We start from the raw sequence: 18,340 nt of genomic DNA, 5'->3' as shown, positions 1-18,340 counted from the left end.
TTCCCACTCATGACAAGTGGTAATTTCTGGAAAAAAAAAAAAAAGTAATAGTAAATACTCCACATTAATGCTGGAAAAAGTGAAGTTTATAAATAGTTACCTTTTAAATTCAATGATCCCACCATATTGGTTACTCTTCTTCCCCCTTGAACTTTCAAAGTATCGTTTCTATTGAAGGGGCTCAAATCCTCATTTCTTTGGGAAATACCTTCACCAAGTACCCAAAAGAACAATTGCCCTGGTTGCGTGGGGAAGGGGAGAGATGGAAATTTGGGGTCTGGTTTGTACTTAATTAAAAGAAAGAGATGATGGGTCCTGTCTCATAATTTTTTGAGCAGTTGACCTTGAAGCCACAAGTTTGAAGTTTCATTCAAGGTTCTGAAACTAAGCAATCCAAAAGGAACCTAAATGGAAGCAAATCTGTTCCTTGATGCCTCTCCAGGACAGTGAAGGCAAACAGTAGCATCTCCTATCTGAAACGCTAGCTGGGGAAAGCTCAGGGCTGCATCCGTCATCATCAACCGGGGGCAGGAAGCCGCTACTCCAGGCCTCTCCGGGAACACCTGGAGTCAAGGGCAGCCCCTTCTCCCCACCTGTCCTGGCCCAGGGCAGCTGGGTGAGTCATCCACAGATGCAGTGGGCCCTAGGAAGGCAGCTTTTCTGGAAAGCTGTGGCATGTGGGTGAGTGGCTTCCAGCCCCAGATCACTGGAGGGTGCCTGACCACGCTCCACCCTTGTTTGGTCCCTGAGGCCCCACATCTCAGGAGGCTGGGAGCCGCTGTCCGTCCCTTCCTGCTCTGATAAGCCTGACTTCCTGGGGGGATCTGTGCCTGCTCTGTCCCCCATCCCCATTTCGCAGTTGGCCTGGGCTCCAACAGGGTTCCCTGAAGACCAGCTTAGGATGCATGCAGCTCAGCTCCACCCTCACCCCTTCGCCCTGCCTGGCTGCAGTCTAACTCAGTGCCTCCCATCCCATCTTTCACCACTTCCCTTTGCTCCTGAATGACACCTGAGGAGGACTGGAGGTGACCTCCAAGAACACCCATTAACCTTCACGGGGACAGCCTAATTGCTCTAAGAATGTCACATATATCATCTTTCAAAAATAGACCTGACAGTTTTCCTTCCTTTAAAAATATTAAGCCAACCGATGACACTGCACAGTTAAAATAAAAGGATGTAATTGATGGACTGTTTTCTTTCTTTTTTTTTCCTGAAACCAATCCAGAATTTGCATACAAAAATCATCCCTCGTTTGTCTTTGTCAGACTGCAATCACTTACAGTACAATGGGCTACATTTTTCAATTAGGGGGACTGAGAGGGGCTTAGGGTGACCTGGCCCAAAGGCCAGGAGAGAGAAGTACACAGCAAGATACAATGCAATTGTTCACCTCGGCTCCTCCAACTCCCTCCCCACCCTTTGCCCGCTCTTCCCAACCACAGGGCTGCAGCTTTGGTTGGGTTCATCCAATGGGTGGGACTGGAGGCTATCAGAAGACAGAAAGAGGGAGATCTGGGTATTTATTCCCTTCTCTCCTTCTCTGCTAGGGTTGCCAGATAAAATATTGACTGTTTAGTTAAATTCAAGTTTCAGATGAACAATGAAAAAGTGTTTACTATAAATATATCCCAATACTCCATGGGACACACTTACACTAAAAATTTCTTTGCTTATCGGACATTGAAATATAACTGAACAACCTGTATTTTTGTTTGCTAAATATGGCAACCCTGAAAGCCTGCAAAATTGCTGGGAGCTCAGGTATGTCCCTCAATAGAAGAACGCGGCTCCTGTCAGACTGCCCCCCACGAGGCACCGCTCTGGATTCTGGGGTGTCACTTCTGGCCCTGCCATAGCTAGCCTGAGGTGCTACACTATTCTTTGTGGGTTTCTCTAAACCCTGCACACACCTTCCCAAATGGTCCCTTTGGAGTTAACTCTCTGCAAATTACCCAGGTGGAATGTACCCCCATTTCCTCCCTGGACCATCACTGATCCATTTGTCACTAAGGACTTTGGACTCTACTCACCCAGCATTGCTCTTTAAAATATTCCATCACAGCTCAGATTACAATCTCTAGCACATGTTAAGTGCTTAGTAAATATTTTCTTGAATGAATGAATAAGCAAAATAAAGCTAGCGTCCATACTGTTCGGTAACATCCCTTTTCCGATGATTAAGGACCTACAGGTCTGCATCCTGCAGAGACAACATTCTCACCAGCAAAGAATAGGAAACAATCCAGCAAGCACCTGATGGAGGGGTGGAATGAGAAGAGAACCAACCAATGGGTTAGCCAAGACAAGAGGTTTAGGTATGTTCCAGTTAACTACTGCTGTGGAACTAATTACCCCAGAATTTAGCAGCTTAAACACAAGAACGAGTACTCTCTCCCCCAGTTCTATAGGTTGGCGGGCTCAGCTGGGCACTTCGGGCATGGAGTCTCCCGTGTTGTCGCAGCCAGATGGCCCTGGGGCTGGAGTCACCTGGAGCATCTTCACCCACATGTCCACCAGCCTGGCTGGGAAAGCTGGCACGTTGCTGACTGGTTGAACCTCTCTGCTAGTGGCTGCTCCACGTGGCTAGCTCCGGCTTCCTTACAGTGTGATGGTTTCAAGGTAGTTGGACTTCTTAAGTGGCAACTGGCTTCTCCCAGAGTAAGCATTCCCAGAGGGAAAAGTAGAAGGGGCCAGTGTCTTAAGGTCCAGCCCAGGAACTCACATGCATCCTCTCTGCTGCGTGCTCTCGGTGTAAGGACTTACAGCCTGCCCCATGCAAGAGGAGGCGACTTAGAACTCCCTCCCCTCGGGCCAAAGGCTGTGTAGCCATCTTTAATCCTCTACAAAGTATGATCCAAAACCAGATATCGCACTTTACAACCAATATACGAAGTGATCCAGGAATATTCGCCAAGTCCATTAAAAAGTAAGAAAAAAATATAAAGAACAGGGAAGTTTTACATCCCTTATTTGGAAAATTAACTAGATTCAAATTAACTTTTTACACCAAAAAGTTTCCAATTATCTATCTGCTGTGCTTAAACCAGGATATCAGTTTAGAAAATGGTGGGAAAAAAATGTACTGTGCCGTGAATGATGTCTGTTTACTTCTTTAAAAAAAAAAAAGGAAGTTTAAATGTAGCATCTTCACAGGCCGGCTTTGGGACAGGAATATGTGCAGGCCCCACACTCAGAAGGACCTGGACTTGATTTAATGATCTGCTTAATAATTTTTTTATCAAGGGCCCATGTTTTCATTATTGCCTTGACCCTACAACTGATATAGCCAGCCCTGTCCTTTGTGGAGAATGATGCAGCAGTAGGCTAGACTAGGTTTTAGCATGGAGCCAACAGAACCTACTATCACATTTTGAAGTAACTCTTAAAAAGAGGATTCAGAGCGCATCTGTTCTCAGCTGGCCTAAATTAACGAAAACTGGTCACTTCCTGAAAACAAGGAGAAGCCCACTTAAGAGAAAACGAAAAATTGTACTTGGAGCAAAATAGCTGTTTCTTGATTGAATAGCCCAAACTGAGCCAAATCATCACAATTAATTAGTATTGATCAGAAAATCCCACTCCTTACTGATGAACCATGCTGGAAGAAACCAATCAATAGTGTTGAACGGAATTTACATAAGCTCACAACTGCCCCCAGGTGCTCTCCCCAAAGCTGTGTTCCAGAACCGCTCGGCTCGCAGAGAGCTTTCTTGGGAGATCTGGGGAGAATTCTGCCTTCAGGGTCGAAGCGAGTTCTGTGGTTGCTCTGAGGACGCCCTGGGAGACCTTTACAGGGACAGCAAGCCTTCCTTTTCCCTTCGCAACGTGGCTGAGAAAGCAGATCTGGCCTGGGAGCGAGGTCCAGTCTCTGAAGACAATTCGGCCCATTCTATGTCCCAAAAACATCCTTTCCCAAGAGGGAACATTAGCATCTCTGCGTGCCTTTGTCGTCACAGATGGATCCCACTAATATGAAACCTGCAAACTTCCACCACCTTATCATGCAGCCCAGGCTGAAATTCAAGTCGGTTCTCTCTTCTGAAAAGCTGCTTGCTGTGCAAATTAATTCTATAAATAAAATTGTGAGCATTTCACTTTCTTAAAAGAGCAAAGTGTTTTCAAGCACTTGAGAAATATTATTTCCATACAAATAATTGATAAGCAGAATATGAAACATTCCTATCTCCTGATTGGGGCAGCATCCCAAAAGGATAGAAGGATGGCAGTTTTCCTGGTACCAACTACTTCATAGGCTTAAAAAGATCTAAAATGGCAATTCTTTTAGCACAATCTATAACTTGAGCTTTTCACTAAGCCATGTTGGCCTTCTCCATATGATATGCAACAAAATTCTGTCTTCAGCTCATCTAAAGTTATCCAATATTCAATCTCCAGAAGAAAGAGGGAAGGATGGGAAGAAGGAAGACAGGAAGGCGGGGAGGGAGGGAGGGGGGCATGAAGGGAGAAAGAGAAGGAAAAATATGGATAAGCTCATAAATTAGAATACTGCTTCAATGTTTAATTTTGAAAAGTAATATGGCTGTCCCAGGAATTAATCTGAGATCGCACGAATTTGGCAGAGGCTAGTTAACTAAAGTGATGAGATAATGGTGTTGCTGAAACTACGGTTTCAGCTTGGCCAAGATGTAGGGCTGTTAACCTCAGTCTGTTCCATGGGCTCAGACCTCAGCCCACCCAAGTGGCCAGTTTACAAACAAGACCCCCAGTCAAGAGAGAACTCAGGAGACAGTGTAAGTGGAGACAGCTGGTGTGTTTGAACGGCAGCCAGATGAACAAAACTTTCCTCCTCTTATTTATGTGACCTTGGGCAAATCACCTGACTTCCGGAGGAACTTTGCGTGGCATGGACTCCTTACTCACCTCCCAAGTCTGCCACAGAATGGATCAAAAGATTGTGCCTGAGGGCATTTTAAACTATGCAAATGTATACAGATGTAGAGAATTATACCTGGGAGCAAGTACAAATCCCCACCTCTATTGACAATGCTTCGAGCATGTTTACTCCAAAAACAGTGGGTTAGAAACACTGTATTTATCCAAGGCATCACTTGCACATGGAAGTTATTATAGTGCTCAAGCTGAAGGGCAAAAAGTAATCACTCTTATAACTGAGATGGACAGTAATAAATTCCCAGTCAGCACTAACCCCTCAAATAACCTCCACAAAGAATCGATTCGCTCATTGAACAGTATCACCCATTGACCAGCTTTGCGTGAAGACCCTCATGGTTTACAGGCCTGGCTTAATAAGCAATTCCAATTTCATGCCTTCTCCATCTGGGTCAATATCAGAAGCTGCCTCATGTCTCCGTCTCTTCGTTCTGGGATACACATGCTTTAGGGTGTTCAAAGCTGACAGCGCAAAGAAAGTATCCTGCTAGTAATATCTGAAGGCCGTGTTAGCATTTCACCCGTTCTTGTTCTGAAACTTTTTTTCTGACTGCTTCAAATACAGAAAAAGGAAAGAAAAAGCCAAGCAAGCCCAGATGGAGGCCAGAGTCATTTGATCTTTCACCTTGAAAGCCTCGCGTATGTGTGGCATTCATGCCAGCATTCACTATGTTTCAGTTCGGGGAAATTCTGGGCCTTGTGCACCTTGTGGTTTTGTGGCTCCAGCAGGAAACTGATTTATCGCTTTCTGGTCTGGGAATGGTTGCACACCTGAGAGACTGATAACTTTGGGGAGGTGCTTTCCCACAGCCCGGTACAGTCTGTGACAGTTTGGAGCAGCATATTTCCGAAACACGTTGCAGCTCCACATTCTAAGTGATCGCTCTCCCTTTTCAAGGAGGCTTACCTTAGCCTGGTAAGTTTCCACTCAAACTCCTGTTGGGAACTGTGCAGAATCGGCATACTAGATCCTCAGTGTGGAGCATAGCTTCACATTCCTTGGCTTCCACACCCCTGCACACAGCAGCCGGTCGGAATGCCACAGGTCTAAATTGCAGGCTGCAGGCTTCTCTCTATCCGTCCTCAAACTCTGATCTATCACTTCCCGTATCTGAAGCAGAACCAATCTCACCACCGCTTTGGGCAGTTGCAGACCAGGATGCCTCTGTAGCCTTTCCAGCAACAGTATTTCTTCCTCCTGCCTTTCATCCCAATCTTCCTGTCACGAGGAACAGGAGTAGCCAGGCAGCACCCCCTGCCGGAATCGACCTTCTCTCTTGGGTGCCATGATGAGCACACCATCACCCTTTGTTCCCACTGGCACCATCAGTACCTTCTTACTCCAGGCTGATCTTCCACCCTCGCAAACAAGACCTCACTCCACACACTTCCGCACACCAAGGAGAGGAGATAGCATCCTAGGCAAAATATGCCCAAGTCAATTTGTAGGTATTGAAAGATCATCATGCACCAAAAACACCAAAAGAAAACTTTGATGTCCACTGGGTGATCTGGAGCCAAGGCAGTGGGAGGTGGCAGGCAGCGCATAAAGTGCTTTGGGAATAAATATTTGAATTTTATTTCTTATTTGAAAAATCATGTCAGATTAATGGTAGTGTATATATCTATCTGTCTATGAATGCAGATGATTCTTAGTCAATTTCTCTCTCCACCTACTCAACAGCAGAAAAATAAAACTATAGTGTGTGTGTGTGTGTGCATGTGTGTGCATGTGTGTGTATGTGCCTGCAAAATGCAAAGGTGACATAAACTTAAATTTCTATGGTTTTGGTTTTATTCAAAACAAGGAGAGGAGAATACCCAGTACTATGACATCTATCTTATTCATCGCTGGCAATCATATAATCATATCAAAGCAAGCTAAATCTTAAGTGCTCCTAGCATATCCCCACACCTACTAGAATTTCTCAAGCCACAACCGCTTTCCCCGAGAAGGGGCACACCCACCCATTCAAACATGGTACCTGAGTTTTTGCTCAGCTACTCACATCTCAAAGAAACTACAACTGTGGTGAGGCCCACAGGCAGTGCAGGACAATACCTTCCTCCTGGGCATTTACCCCCAGCCTGGGGTGGAGAGAACTCTTTTATCAGGTATGTGCATATGCCTTTCACCTCCAAAGACAGATTTTTTCGAAACAAATGTATCACAGCCCACTAAGTCGAGAGAAATCCATTCCAGTTTTAGAAATTCAATTTAGCTTGGGTAAGCCTCCAAGCTCTGCAAAGAAGCTCCATCAGAGCTTTATTACTCATAAATCTTTCCTTCGGATTGGAAGCCTCCCAGCAGCAACTCTCCTTCCAATATTTTCCTATTTTTGTACGTCAATAAAGAAATTTAACTCTTGGAGTCTCTCTGAGCAAGTAGCAAGATATGGATCAAGATATCTGGCAAAACTATTGTCGTACAAAAAAATCTTTTGGTTGTGTCCAAATTGGTAATTGGTGGCGAATAATCTAGATTCAGATGGTTGTGTCTGTATTTATAAACATGTTTGAATTTAATGTGGCACCTGAATTGTAACTGGAGCTGTAAACTACTGTTTCACTCAAATAGGGCATTATATCAAGAAACAAATGAAGTTCTTGGCCTAAACTAATCAAATAATGAAGGTTCTTTGTTCGTATAGGAATGAAAATCTCTAAACCCCCAAGATTCTAATGAATTCGTTTTCAACTAAAAAATAATAATGACCCCAATAGTTCTGAAAAAGCTGTCTCCATGTTGCAGATAAGATGAAGAACATCTGGATTTGCTGAGTTGTGTATCCAGAGGTTGGTGTCCTGGAGAGGAAAGAGGATTTCAGGGGTGTTCTGGATACGGAGTGGATAAATGTCATATTTCACATCAACAATTACCATGGGAACAACAACAAAAAAAATAAATCTTGGAATCACAAGAGCCCAGATTCCAAGCCAATGGCCCTCTTGAGATAACGTTTAGTACAATAAAATTATGGCAGACCTCCAAAATTTAGATCCCTCTGGAGTTTTAATGCATCCGACTTGTGTCTTCTGTGATCTGAATTAGAATTTCAAGGCACTCATAATCTTCATTGCTTGAAGTGTTAAATGGAGACCTCAACTAAATTTATAATCTCTGAAATAAGAACACTTTGATTTGTAGATGACTAATGAAAGTTGGGAATGTTCATTTTAAGATTAATTGACTACTATCCAAATCTCATAACATTTTGATGTTCTGTGCTTTGTATTTCTATTCTCCTGGGTCCCTGATCCTTCAATGCATGTAGGCAGCTCCATTTGTATTAATAAGAAATATACATTAAGATAAAAGGTCTCTCTAGATACCTGTGATGGCAGAGTAAAATAATTTGAATTTCAATGGAATGTAATAGGTTACAAGAGAAATTCCAAGATGATCCTCTCATATGATGAAATTAGGAATAAGAAATTAAGCAACTCAGATTTTTAGGAGGACATCGTTTAGACCACTTCTAGACATATTTACCCCACCCTTTCTTGGGTTGTTATTGACATTTGTCTATGTTCAGTTTGGGAGGCAAAAGCACAAATTTGATGTTATAATAAAATATCTTGTACATATATCATACATGAGCAGCTTTATCTGAAATTAAAGTACAACATGTTAATAACAATTCGAATTTATACAGCACCATTATTCTGTAACTAGCAAATAATCTCTAACTTTAAATATCCGTTTTTCTACTTAAAAGTGAACATCCTGTAACATCTAGAATTATATAAAGAAATGTTTTATCCATAGTATCTCTAATTTTTCCTTTCAATGAATTTTTATAACTCCAGAAAAGACACACTCAGTTTTCACTAGAGTGGACCGATTTTCAGCTGAAAGAACTTTCATGCGTTGGAACGGCAGGAAGTGGCATCTTCCGTAATAACTGATAATTCCGTTTGGTGCGCAGCACTGAGCATGCAGACATGCTTCGAAGGAGCTCTGGGACCCCAGAGGAAAGCCAGGTTGCAGTGGCATCAAACACAAAGGATCTAGTCCTGTCTTGGCCACCACTCTGCCTATCTTCAGACTCCAGGCTCCTTGTGTGTGACACAGGAGTTACACGAGAGCAGCAGTTCTCAGAGTAGGGACCAGGTACCCTTGGGGTGCCTCCCTTCTTTGAGGGAGCCTGCAAGATCAAAATTATTTTTTATAGCACTAAGGTATCATTTGCTTTTTAAAATCTCATTCTCTGACGAGTGCACAGTGGAATTTTCCAGGGGCCACACACCATATGACAGCACAACAGACTGAATGCAGAGCAGCTGCCTTCTATAAGCCAGACACTGAAGAGATTTGCAAAAATGTAAAACATTGCCACCCTTTTCAGGAAATATTTTTTTTTTTGCTTTGGAAAATATAATTACTGTTCACTTAAATATGTTACTTAAGTTATGTCCTAGGTTCATCGCTTTATTTTTAATGAATTAATAAGTAAACCTTTTTAAAATTTCTCCACTTTAATTTCTAAGATGGGAAATGTCAGTAGATATAACCAACACAAAAAAAAGTTCTTTGGGGTCTTTGAGAATTTTTAAGAACGGAAAGAAGTTGTGAGAGCAAAAAAGTGTGGGAACTACTGCATTAGAGGATCTTTGACTATAAAACCCCACAGTTCTAAGGTTGTGAGGCTCAGTGGAAATGAACTCCAATGGAGAGATGGATACGAATCTATGAACCAGGAAAATTGGGAGTCTCCCATATGGCAGACCATCCTTCTCTGTTTGAGCATCTCTAACTTTGCTCCTCCTCTGCTTTCTGACCTCCTTGCCAATGGTCCACACTGACCCCAACTCACACAGTGAAGACAGGAAGAGCCCTGAGCATTGTGAAAGAACTTATTTCCTTCCGCACCTTCCCCTCTCCAGCTCTGATCAGGACATTCTTAGGCACCAACCCCCTACTTATTGATGTGATAACTTTTCACCCTAGAGGTCACCACACTGACCCTGCCCAATAGGATGGCCCAAAATGGGTGGGTGTGTCAGGAGGCCAAAGATGAGTGCAGCAGAGAGGAACATTCTAGTACATGAGTCTTGCTCAGGCCTCAGCTCAGAGTCACAACAGAGGATCCAAAGTGGTTTTCAGGCCCCTAAGGAATTTTTACGGCTAGTGTGTGAGATGGGCATTATGCACAATTGGATGAGTAGGCACTAGCATAAATTCCATCCAGTTGGAAGCAGGAGTAGTTTTTCACAAAAGGTGAGTTCATTTTGTAATTAACAAAAAGTGAGAGCACCCAGAAGCTAACCTCACCAGATCATAACTGTCGTCCCCAGCACTTACCAGGGATTTTCCATTATTACGAGCCAGCCTCCATCACAACAGCTAAAGTTGGGGAGCTGGGCTCACACCCAGCTCTGTCTCCTTCAAGGCCCATGCTCTTCCCGTTCCTGGTCACTTCCCACCTCCTCCACTCAAGCCTCAGTTTCCCCATCCATAATATTGGATGATCATTCCTACAATTCAAGGGAGTGGTGGAGACCAGAAAGACAGGATTCAAATGATCTGCTCTCTACAACATACTTTGGTTTGCTGGTGAATCGCAACAGTGACACTCCCTCATCTAGCACCTCCCCTGGGACCAGCACTGTGCTCTGTGTACCAGGGAGGGCTGAAGCACGTTTTAAAACCTCCCTCCAGGAGTTGAGCACTTCACAGTTTTCAAAGCACCTATCTCATTTGATCTCATTTTATCCTCACAACAACTCAGATGATTCTCACCAACCCTAATGAAGAAAGCAGAGAACTATATTTGCATTGTAATTATCATGTTGCCCAAAATGGGAGTCCTCCTTCGGGAGGAAAACTGTTCTTACCACTGTATTTAGCTAGCTCAGTTTTCTTTGTAAAACCAGACCACGGTGCTCACTGTGCATGACTAAATTCCTCTCTAAGCTGAGCACAGACGCGTACAGTAGGCTGGTTTGAGTGGAAGGCACGATCCACAGCTACCAGGTGCTCAAGACTACAGATGGGAAAAGGTAAGTGCTTGGACTATTCATGTCGTCTTACCATTTTCACCAGATGTCTTGTCTTTTCCGTTGGTTGCCCCAGCACCTTGTCGCTAAAGGCAGGAAAAAAAAGAAAAGAAGGAAATTGTTATCAAATATACTCAGGTTTCTTTTTGTGTCTTGCACTATATCAAGTTCTCTGTTACTTTAGCTCAGATAGTTAAGGCATGGTGCTCATAAACTAGGAAAGGATCAACCAAAGAAAGGATAAACTGAAATTGCACAGACTGCCACCCTCATCCATTATCCACTGCTCGATGAACGCAGTTCACCAGTCACAAGAGAAATTAGAGACTGTTGTCTACGGAGCATAACCTCATCTAAAGTATGAAGGAAACAGCCAAGGGTTCATACCAATTGTGAGAAGATCAGAACTGTCACCTTTGTCAATGTTGGCCATTTCCCTGCTATATTCTTATTCCAATCACTATGTCCAATGTCTTATTTTTAAATAAATTTTAATCAACTAAAAAAAATTTGTATTTGTAGAGTTTCTGCTATTACTGAGTTATTTTTCTGTCATTGTTTATGCCCATCTTGTACATTTTCATTTTACCAGGTTGACCAGAAGTATGAGTATTTTATGGTTCCACTTGAACCTTTGGGCAAGGTTCTCTGAATGTGAGGTCTGGGGAACTGTATGAATGCATTACACGTGTAAACATATAAGCATGTTTCCTCAAAGCTTATCCAGCTACTGTCTTTAAATAACATGATGTTCAGAATTGCTCTAGTCCTTTGAGAGAGAAGTATTTTTTCAGTTCAATTTTCTGGTCATTTTCAGAAAATAAGCTTCAAGTTGAAAATATTGAAGAGACTGTAAAGTCTCTAACTCTCAGGTGAAGAAAATGAGGCCAGGCAGGGAGCCTGATTTGTCCAAGGTCATGTAGCTAATTGGTGGCACAGTCAAGACTGGAGACTAGACATTTTTGCCCAGAGGTCAGTGTTTTTCAGGAATTGTCATTGTTACATAACTATCTGAATGAGATCTTGGAAAGAGACACAGAGCACTGAACAAGGAGAAAATCACTGCAGGTGACTCCCACTAAGGGATAAAGATGCCCTCAAAATTTATATTCGGGTCTAGGACTTCAGCCTAAAAACAACATCAAAAAAATAATAATCAGTTCCCATCAGTGTTCAGTGTTGTCATGAGAAATTCCCAGGTCTTTAGTCAACCCTTGATTAATGGTAGATGATTGTCTGGGAAAATCTTGCTTCCAGGTTCTGCTTAGTCTAAGTGATAGGATGAATGATATAGACTTATGTTAACAAAGTTAACCCTCCCTGTATACGCTTATTGCCTTGGGTAGATGATAATCCAAGAGAGAGGCAAAGTCAAGTCTCCCTTTTATTACCAACCCCACCATACACATGTACACACACACACACAAGCACTGTCCCAGTGAATTCGATGCGCAAACACCCACCAGGTCAATGGGGTGCTTTGCACCGTTATGAGAAGAAAGACCACTCCTCTCCAGCAGAAAGTGGAAAGAAAGGCAACAAATTGGAAACATTAGATAAACGTGGGTTCCTTCTTCATATTTAATTTGGGACATCTTGATTTTCAGAATGCCAGATCTGCCCATGTGTTCCCATGGGGGGAGAAGTTTCCAGACCTTAGCCAAACATCAGCTGTTCTTCGACAAACTCCGTTTAGGTCCCCATATCATGACATCGTTATCTAAAGCACTCAACCTGTAATAAACTGCGTCTTGATTTAAACAAATTACACATTTCTTAAATATAGTAGATTTGCAAGTCAAAAAGGCCCTTTTCTTCTTGCCTGTGCTTATTGCGGTGTCTCCTTTTTCAAACACAAAGCTTGTAAGTTCCCTGCACTCTATGGAAATCTGACCAGCATTGTGGAGGATCGAGCTAGTGACACAGCAGCTGTGGGCGGCTGAACTTCTCCAGGGGTCTCCATCGTTCCCCACGTAATTCATAGATGGCTCAGACAAAAACGGCAGATTCCATGGAATAAAAGGACAGTGTTTTAGAGTTGAATAAAGTCAAATTAAATGGAATACAAGTGCAAAACAGGCACACACTCAACCCCTCTGTCTTTGAATACCTTGAACATTGACACCTTTCAAATGTCATGAATACTTCGTTCCATAAAAGATCACTTTTTAGAAACCTGAGTAAAACCAAAATGAAATGTGCACAGGGGAGAAAAAGGAGTCATTCTTTCAGGATTTCTAAGACAGGGTTTTTGTGTCAGCTCTTATTTGATGGAGGCAAAATGAAGCTGATAGATGTCATAAGGAGAAGGTGTCTCGGATCAGAAAATGATCCTGACAAGAAAGAACTAGTCACTGAAAGCATCTGGTTGTATAATTCTTTGAGACCTTGTGACATTTTTAAGGCAAGGTCGAAAGCAGTGGAGAATTATCCAAGAGCTTTCCTGTCCCTGGGGTCTATGGTCGTGGTAAAACGATTGTTTTAACAACAGGTATGGTGGGTGAAATTTCCTTGAACCGGGAAATGAAGAGGGTCTAAGTCAGGCTGGGGTTTGGGTGTGGTCTCAATTCGCATGTGCTGAGGCCAGACATGCTCCAAGTGCTCCCAGGCATCACCAACTCAAAGAATTCTGACAACATCCCTGATGAGGTAGATCCCACCATTATCCTCGTCAGCCTCACTATCCAGTTGTATCCTAAGGCACAGAGAGGAGCTTGCTCAAGGTCCTGCAGCTGGGAAGTGGCAGAGCCAGAGCTCAAACCCAAAGACACTGACTCCGGAGTCTTCCCTTGGAACCACTGAGCTGAGCATCTCCCAGCATCCTCCTGAGGGCCTCCCTAGGCAGATGGGGAGTGATAGCTAGGGAGACTCCTGTCTGAAGGTCACTGTGACTTTATAAGCACCGGAGGCTGAGAGTTTTGAGGACACTTGACTTACAAGAAGTGGAGTCAAACCAAGAGTCCGGGGCTTGATGGTAGAATTGCTGTGAGATCCTTCTTTAAATGTAAATAACACAAGAACTCAGAGCTAGGCTGCGCTAAAATAGATGGATGGCTGGATGTTGTTCTCCAAAAGTCCAGTAAGGAAAAGGTCCTTTTTCATGAGGTGATAGAAGTTAGCACCCTGAGGGAAGAGGCTGCCTTTTTTCCCCTCCCACTCTCATCCCAAATAAGAGAAGAGCTGGCCTCCTCCATCCATTAGCTCCAACCATGAGCTCATCATCCTAAGAACCCGTGCTGCCTGCTGAACAGAAATAGCCACACCTCAAGAATACCATCTATTCTAATTGGACTGATGAGAAGATGGAGTGTGAATGGAAAACGGCACGATGAACTGTCGTCAGAACAAACTCTGGCATAAGATTTTGGAATTCTGAGCTCTTTCCTAGGAATTTCACAAATGATGCAATGATATCATGAATTCCACCAGTGTGTCACTCAGTTTACATATCAAAACAACGTAACGTATCAGGGTATGCAGAAAGCAGGAAAAGCTCTCTCTGACCAAATAGACACAGGCACAATTACCAGGTTAATGCAGAGGTATCGAATATACTGTCAGAATTATCTAGAAACCCAAGCACAAGTGTATTTGAGAGCTTCCTGCGTGTGGCATTCAGTATCATTTTATGAGCAGAAATTTGCCTCAATATTTTCAGACCAATCTAGAAAGTCACTTGTCATGGCCTCTAAGAATAGCAGTGGTTGAATATATGGGCTTTTGTTTATTTTTTCTTTGATGGGGGAGCAAGTAGAGGCAAAAATATCAGCATCAGTTTCAACACCAACGAAACCAGAGCCAGAAGTTCTCATAATTCCACTGCCAGGAGAATGTCGCTGTGATTCTCACTGTCTGCCTCTTGCGAAGGCACTTGGCACAGATGCTCTCAACTCTCTTGGTCAACTCCAGCCCCACCCCCACCCTAACGACTTCACATTCATAAAACACTCCTATTTGGGACCCTCCGTGACACCTTGTCCCACCACAGACACAGCACCTTTTTCTACGTGCTCCTAAGTGTCTAGAAGAATACCAGTCCCGTTCTTCTTCGGCCGTCTGAAATCAGCATTGCTATTGCCCAAGCCAGCTCTACACCAATCCTCCTCAGGCACACTGGCGTTTCCTCTTCAAACACATCAAGACACTGGCCCTGTCATCATCCCCAAGACATCTTTAAGGAGCAGAGAGTCCTGTGTGAGGGAGTGTATTCCTCTCAATCTACCTTATGATCACAAATAAGAAAACTACCATGTTCATTAGAACATACACACATTTTCCTCAAAATTCCCTCTTTCTATATTGTCCCCATTTCACCATTAGGAAATGCCAAATACCCATCTAAGGACGCAATACAAGAAGTTAAAATCGCAGCATTAACATAAGCTTCTGCTCTGGCACAGGCTGCTGGCTTGCATGCCTGCTGTGGAATCTGTTGGGCAGCAGTGAGGAAATCTGAGGGAGGAAGGCAGAATCACCATAGGAAGGGGCCTTGCTTGAGTTCTCAACCTTCAAACACTTGGCAAGTGTCTCACAAGGGAGGTTTGCTTCCTCAGTGAGGTTAACTAATGAAAAGAGAGCACTTCAGAATTTAATAAACCTCCAATTAAAAGGAACCTAAATAAAGACTGAGTAGATGATAGTTCCTTCTGATAATCTGATACATGCCAAGTATCTATAAAAAGGCAAGACTGGTATTTAAAGGTATAGTTTTTGAAGTCATTTTTCCTGACAGTCCTGTTGCACCCGTGGCTTAGGAAAATAACAAAGAATATGTCTTAGTTTGGTTTCCCCAAAAGCAGAGCATGAGGCAAATGCTGCTTGTGCTACAACTTTGTCAGAGAAGGCAATGCCAGGAATGAGGGAGAAAGGATGGAAGCAGGGATGAGAGAGAGAGCCAACGAGAGGATTCATCACCAAGCTAGCATTGCCAGGCACATCGGGACGCTGATGGTCCACCCTCTGAGAGCTGTGCAGACTGTGTCTGAGGACAGACTCCCAGGTGGGAGAGGATGAATGAGGTATCCACCAGTTCCTGCCTCTCGCTGTTCTAAGATAGGCACCGAGGACCATTAATTCTGGATGATTCTAGACTGGGCAATGTCTCCCACCTGGCACCTGCCTAGAGACAAGGAAGAAGCCCCAGGGCTGGAGGTGGACAGGTGGGGATGCAAGGCATGGGCAGGTGGTGACATGCTGTCATTTCACACCTGCCTGAAGTCCGTGGAGTCCACTCCAAGCTGGCCACCCACAGAGGTCCTCAGTGATAGGATCTGAAGTGACACGTGAGAGGTATCCTGTTCAGCACATAAATTTGGCTGGGTGACGTTTTTCAACCAAGCTGCAAAATCATAGGCAATCTCATCAAATTAGATACTCCACTAGTGCAACAGGCCACCCCAACTTTCTAGTAAGTAACTGGTTTAGGATCCATTTCTTCCTGTACTTTGAGCTGACAGTAGACATTGAGGCATTCTGACCACGTCTTCGCTACATCTAGAGGCTGTACACACATCAGAAACACCTATGTCTTAACAGAATCGGCTTGCCTAAAGCGTCCTGGGATCCAGACCATCACAAACAGACTCAAAAACAACCTTCCCCCGTGTTCGTCGCAAGGCTTGCACTTCCCTTAGAAAATGAGTGACTCGATTACTTCTCAGCCCACTCTTCTCCTTACGAAATCTGTTACAAAATCTTAGCGTTCTTGGAGTAGTCACCATGGGATAAGGAAAGTGAGGCATGCACCTCAGGCACAAAGTTTAAGGGGACCAAGAAACTCATTAGTCAAGACAGATGCTGTATGGGATCAATTACATGTGGAACCTGAAAAAAAAAGTCGAATTCACAGAAACAGAGAGTAGAATGGTGGTTGCCAGGGGCTGGGGGTCGGAGAATGGGGAGAGGCTGGTCAAAGGGTACAAACTTCCAGTTATAAGATGAATAAGGTCTGAGGAGCTAATGTGTAAGGTGGTGACTATAGTTGATAACTCTGTGTTATATAACAGAAATTTGCTAAGAGAGTGGAACCGAAGTGTTCTCACCAAAAAAAGTACATGAGGTGATGGATCTGTTAATTAACTGGATGGTGGGACTGCTTTCACGATTTATACGTACATGGAATCATCACATCGCACACATTAAGAATATTACAATTCTATTCATCAATTATACCTCAATAAAGCTGAAAAGAGATAAATAATATTTTAATGTAATATTTTAGCAAATCAAAGTACTGCAAAAAGTCACGATAAACAAAATATCCCCATTTTATGTAAAGACAGGCTCGCTCGGTATTACTAATGTTTCCCTCTGCCTCAGGCTCCCGTGCAGCTCCACCAGGCACTGATCACATGTTTCCCCAAAGCAAGTAAAAGAGTCAAGAAGTCAAGTAATTTCAAGGATTTAGAAAATTATTCTAATACAGTCTTTGCAGCTTTCTCATGGGCCATGACTGTAGGTTACGAATTCGCACTGTCATTTGTGAGTTTTTATTATACAATTTCTAGAACACTGTAGTGGAGGGACCCATCTTTCTTACTTTGCTGTTGATATCCATAAAATTGGGTATGCCAATCATATTTTGTGTATGAAACCGAATTACCAAAACCCGCTTCCTCATTAATGCAAACTCAGAACACCGGACAGATTATGTCTACTTGGAAAATCATTCAGCCAGCACACGTTGTTCCATCTTTAGGATGAAACACAAGCTCCTGTTAAAAGATATTTATTTTTCATTTCAGAAGGTTTAAGAGAATGAAACTTGAAATGAATTCCAGCAGGTGAAATTTGGGGTACAAATGACAGTCCAGGAATATTTTCTGAATCCGCACCTATAGCACTTAAGTGGATAAATCTGTATTCAGCAAGAACTTGGTTTGGTTTTTAATTTGGTGAGATATGACTCGACTGAAGGGTCACCACTTCCAAAACCCCCTTAGGGCTTGGGAACAAAGAGCCTTTTGAAGCAGTACAAGCCCCAGGTCATCTCCAAGATGCCCGGGCTCCCACCAACTCTCCATTCCTTCTTCTCCCATCTTCCCAAGAGACCCATGCATTTTGCCACCAAATATTGGGTAGAGCTCTGTGCATGCATTTTCTTTGGCAACACTGGAGAAAAGATGACCCTCGTGGAGCCAGGTCTACAGGGGAAAAAGAACAAAGGAACCCCACAGAAGCCTTTGGCTCATAGAGGCATTTCTTCACAGCCCCATTCTCAAGACAACAGGGATGGAGGCGAAACAGGCTCCTTGCACTCCGGAAGTCAGCCTCTCACAGCTGCAACACAAGGAAAATTCCCCACTTACAGGACTCTGGTCTCTGATTATTAGGATAAGGTACATTCACCAATGTACAAAACCATCTGCAGTGAGGGTCACAGATTCAGTGTCAGACAGAGGTCCAGAGTCAACCGAGGTGGGGAGGG

General features: G+C 43.4%; 1 protein-coding gene across 1 annotated transcript in view; it reads right to left on the bottom strand.

Annotated features, from left to right (window-relative positions):
• Positions 1 to 18,340, bottom strand: part of PCP4 (Purkinje cell protein 4) — a 54,292-nt gene that overhangs the window by 16,138 nt on the left and 19,814 nt on the right. Inside the window, exon 2 of the mRNA XM_005606157.4 lies at positions 10,949 to 11,000. Within this exon, the coding sequence (XP_005606214.1) occupies positions 10,949 to 11,000 (52 nt within the window). The remainder of the gene's footprint in view (positions 1 to 10,948; positions 11,001 to 18,340) is intronic.

The sequence above is a fragment of the Equus caballus genome, chromosome 26, assembly GCF_041296265.1.
Source record: "Equus caballus isolate H_3958 breed thoroughbred chromosome 26, TB-T2T, whole genome shotgun sequence".
Classification (NCBI taxonomy): Eukaryota; Metazoa; Chordata; class Mammalia; order Perissodactyla; family Equidae; genus Equus; species Equus caballus.
This window is presented reverse-complemented; position numbering and strand designations above follow the sequence as displayed.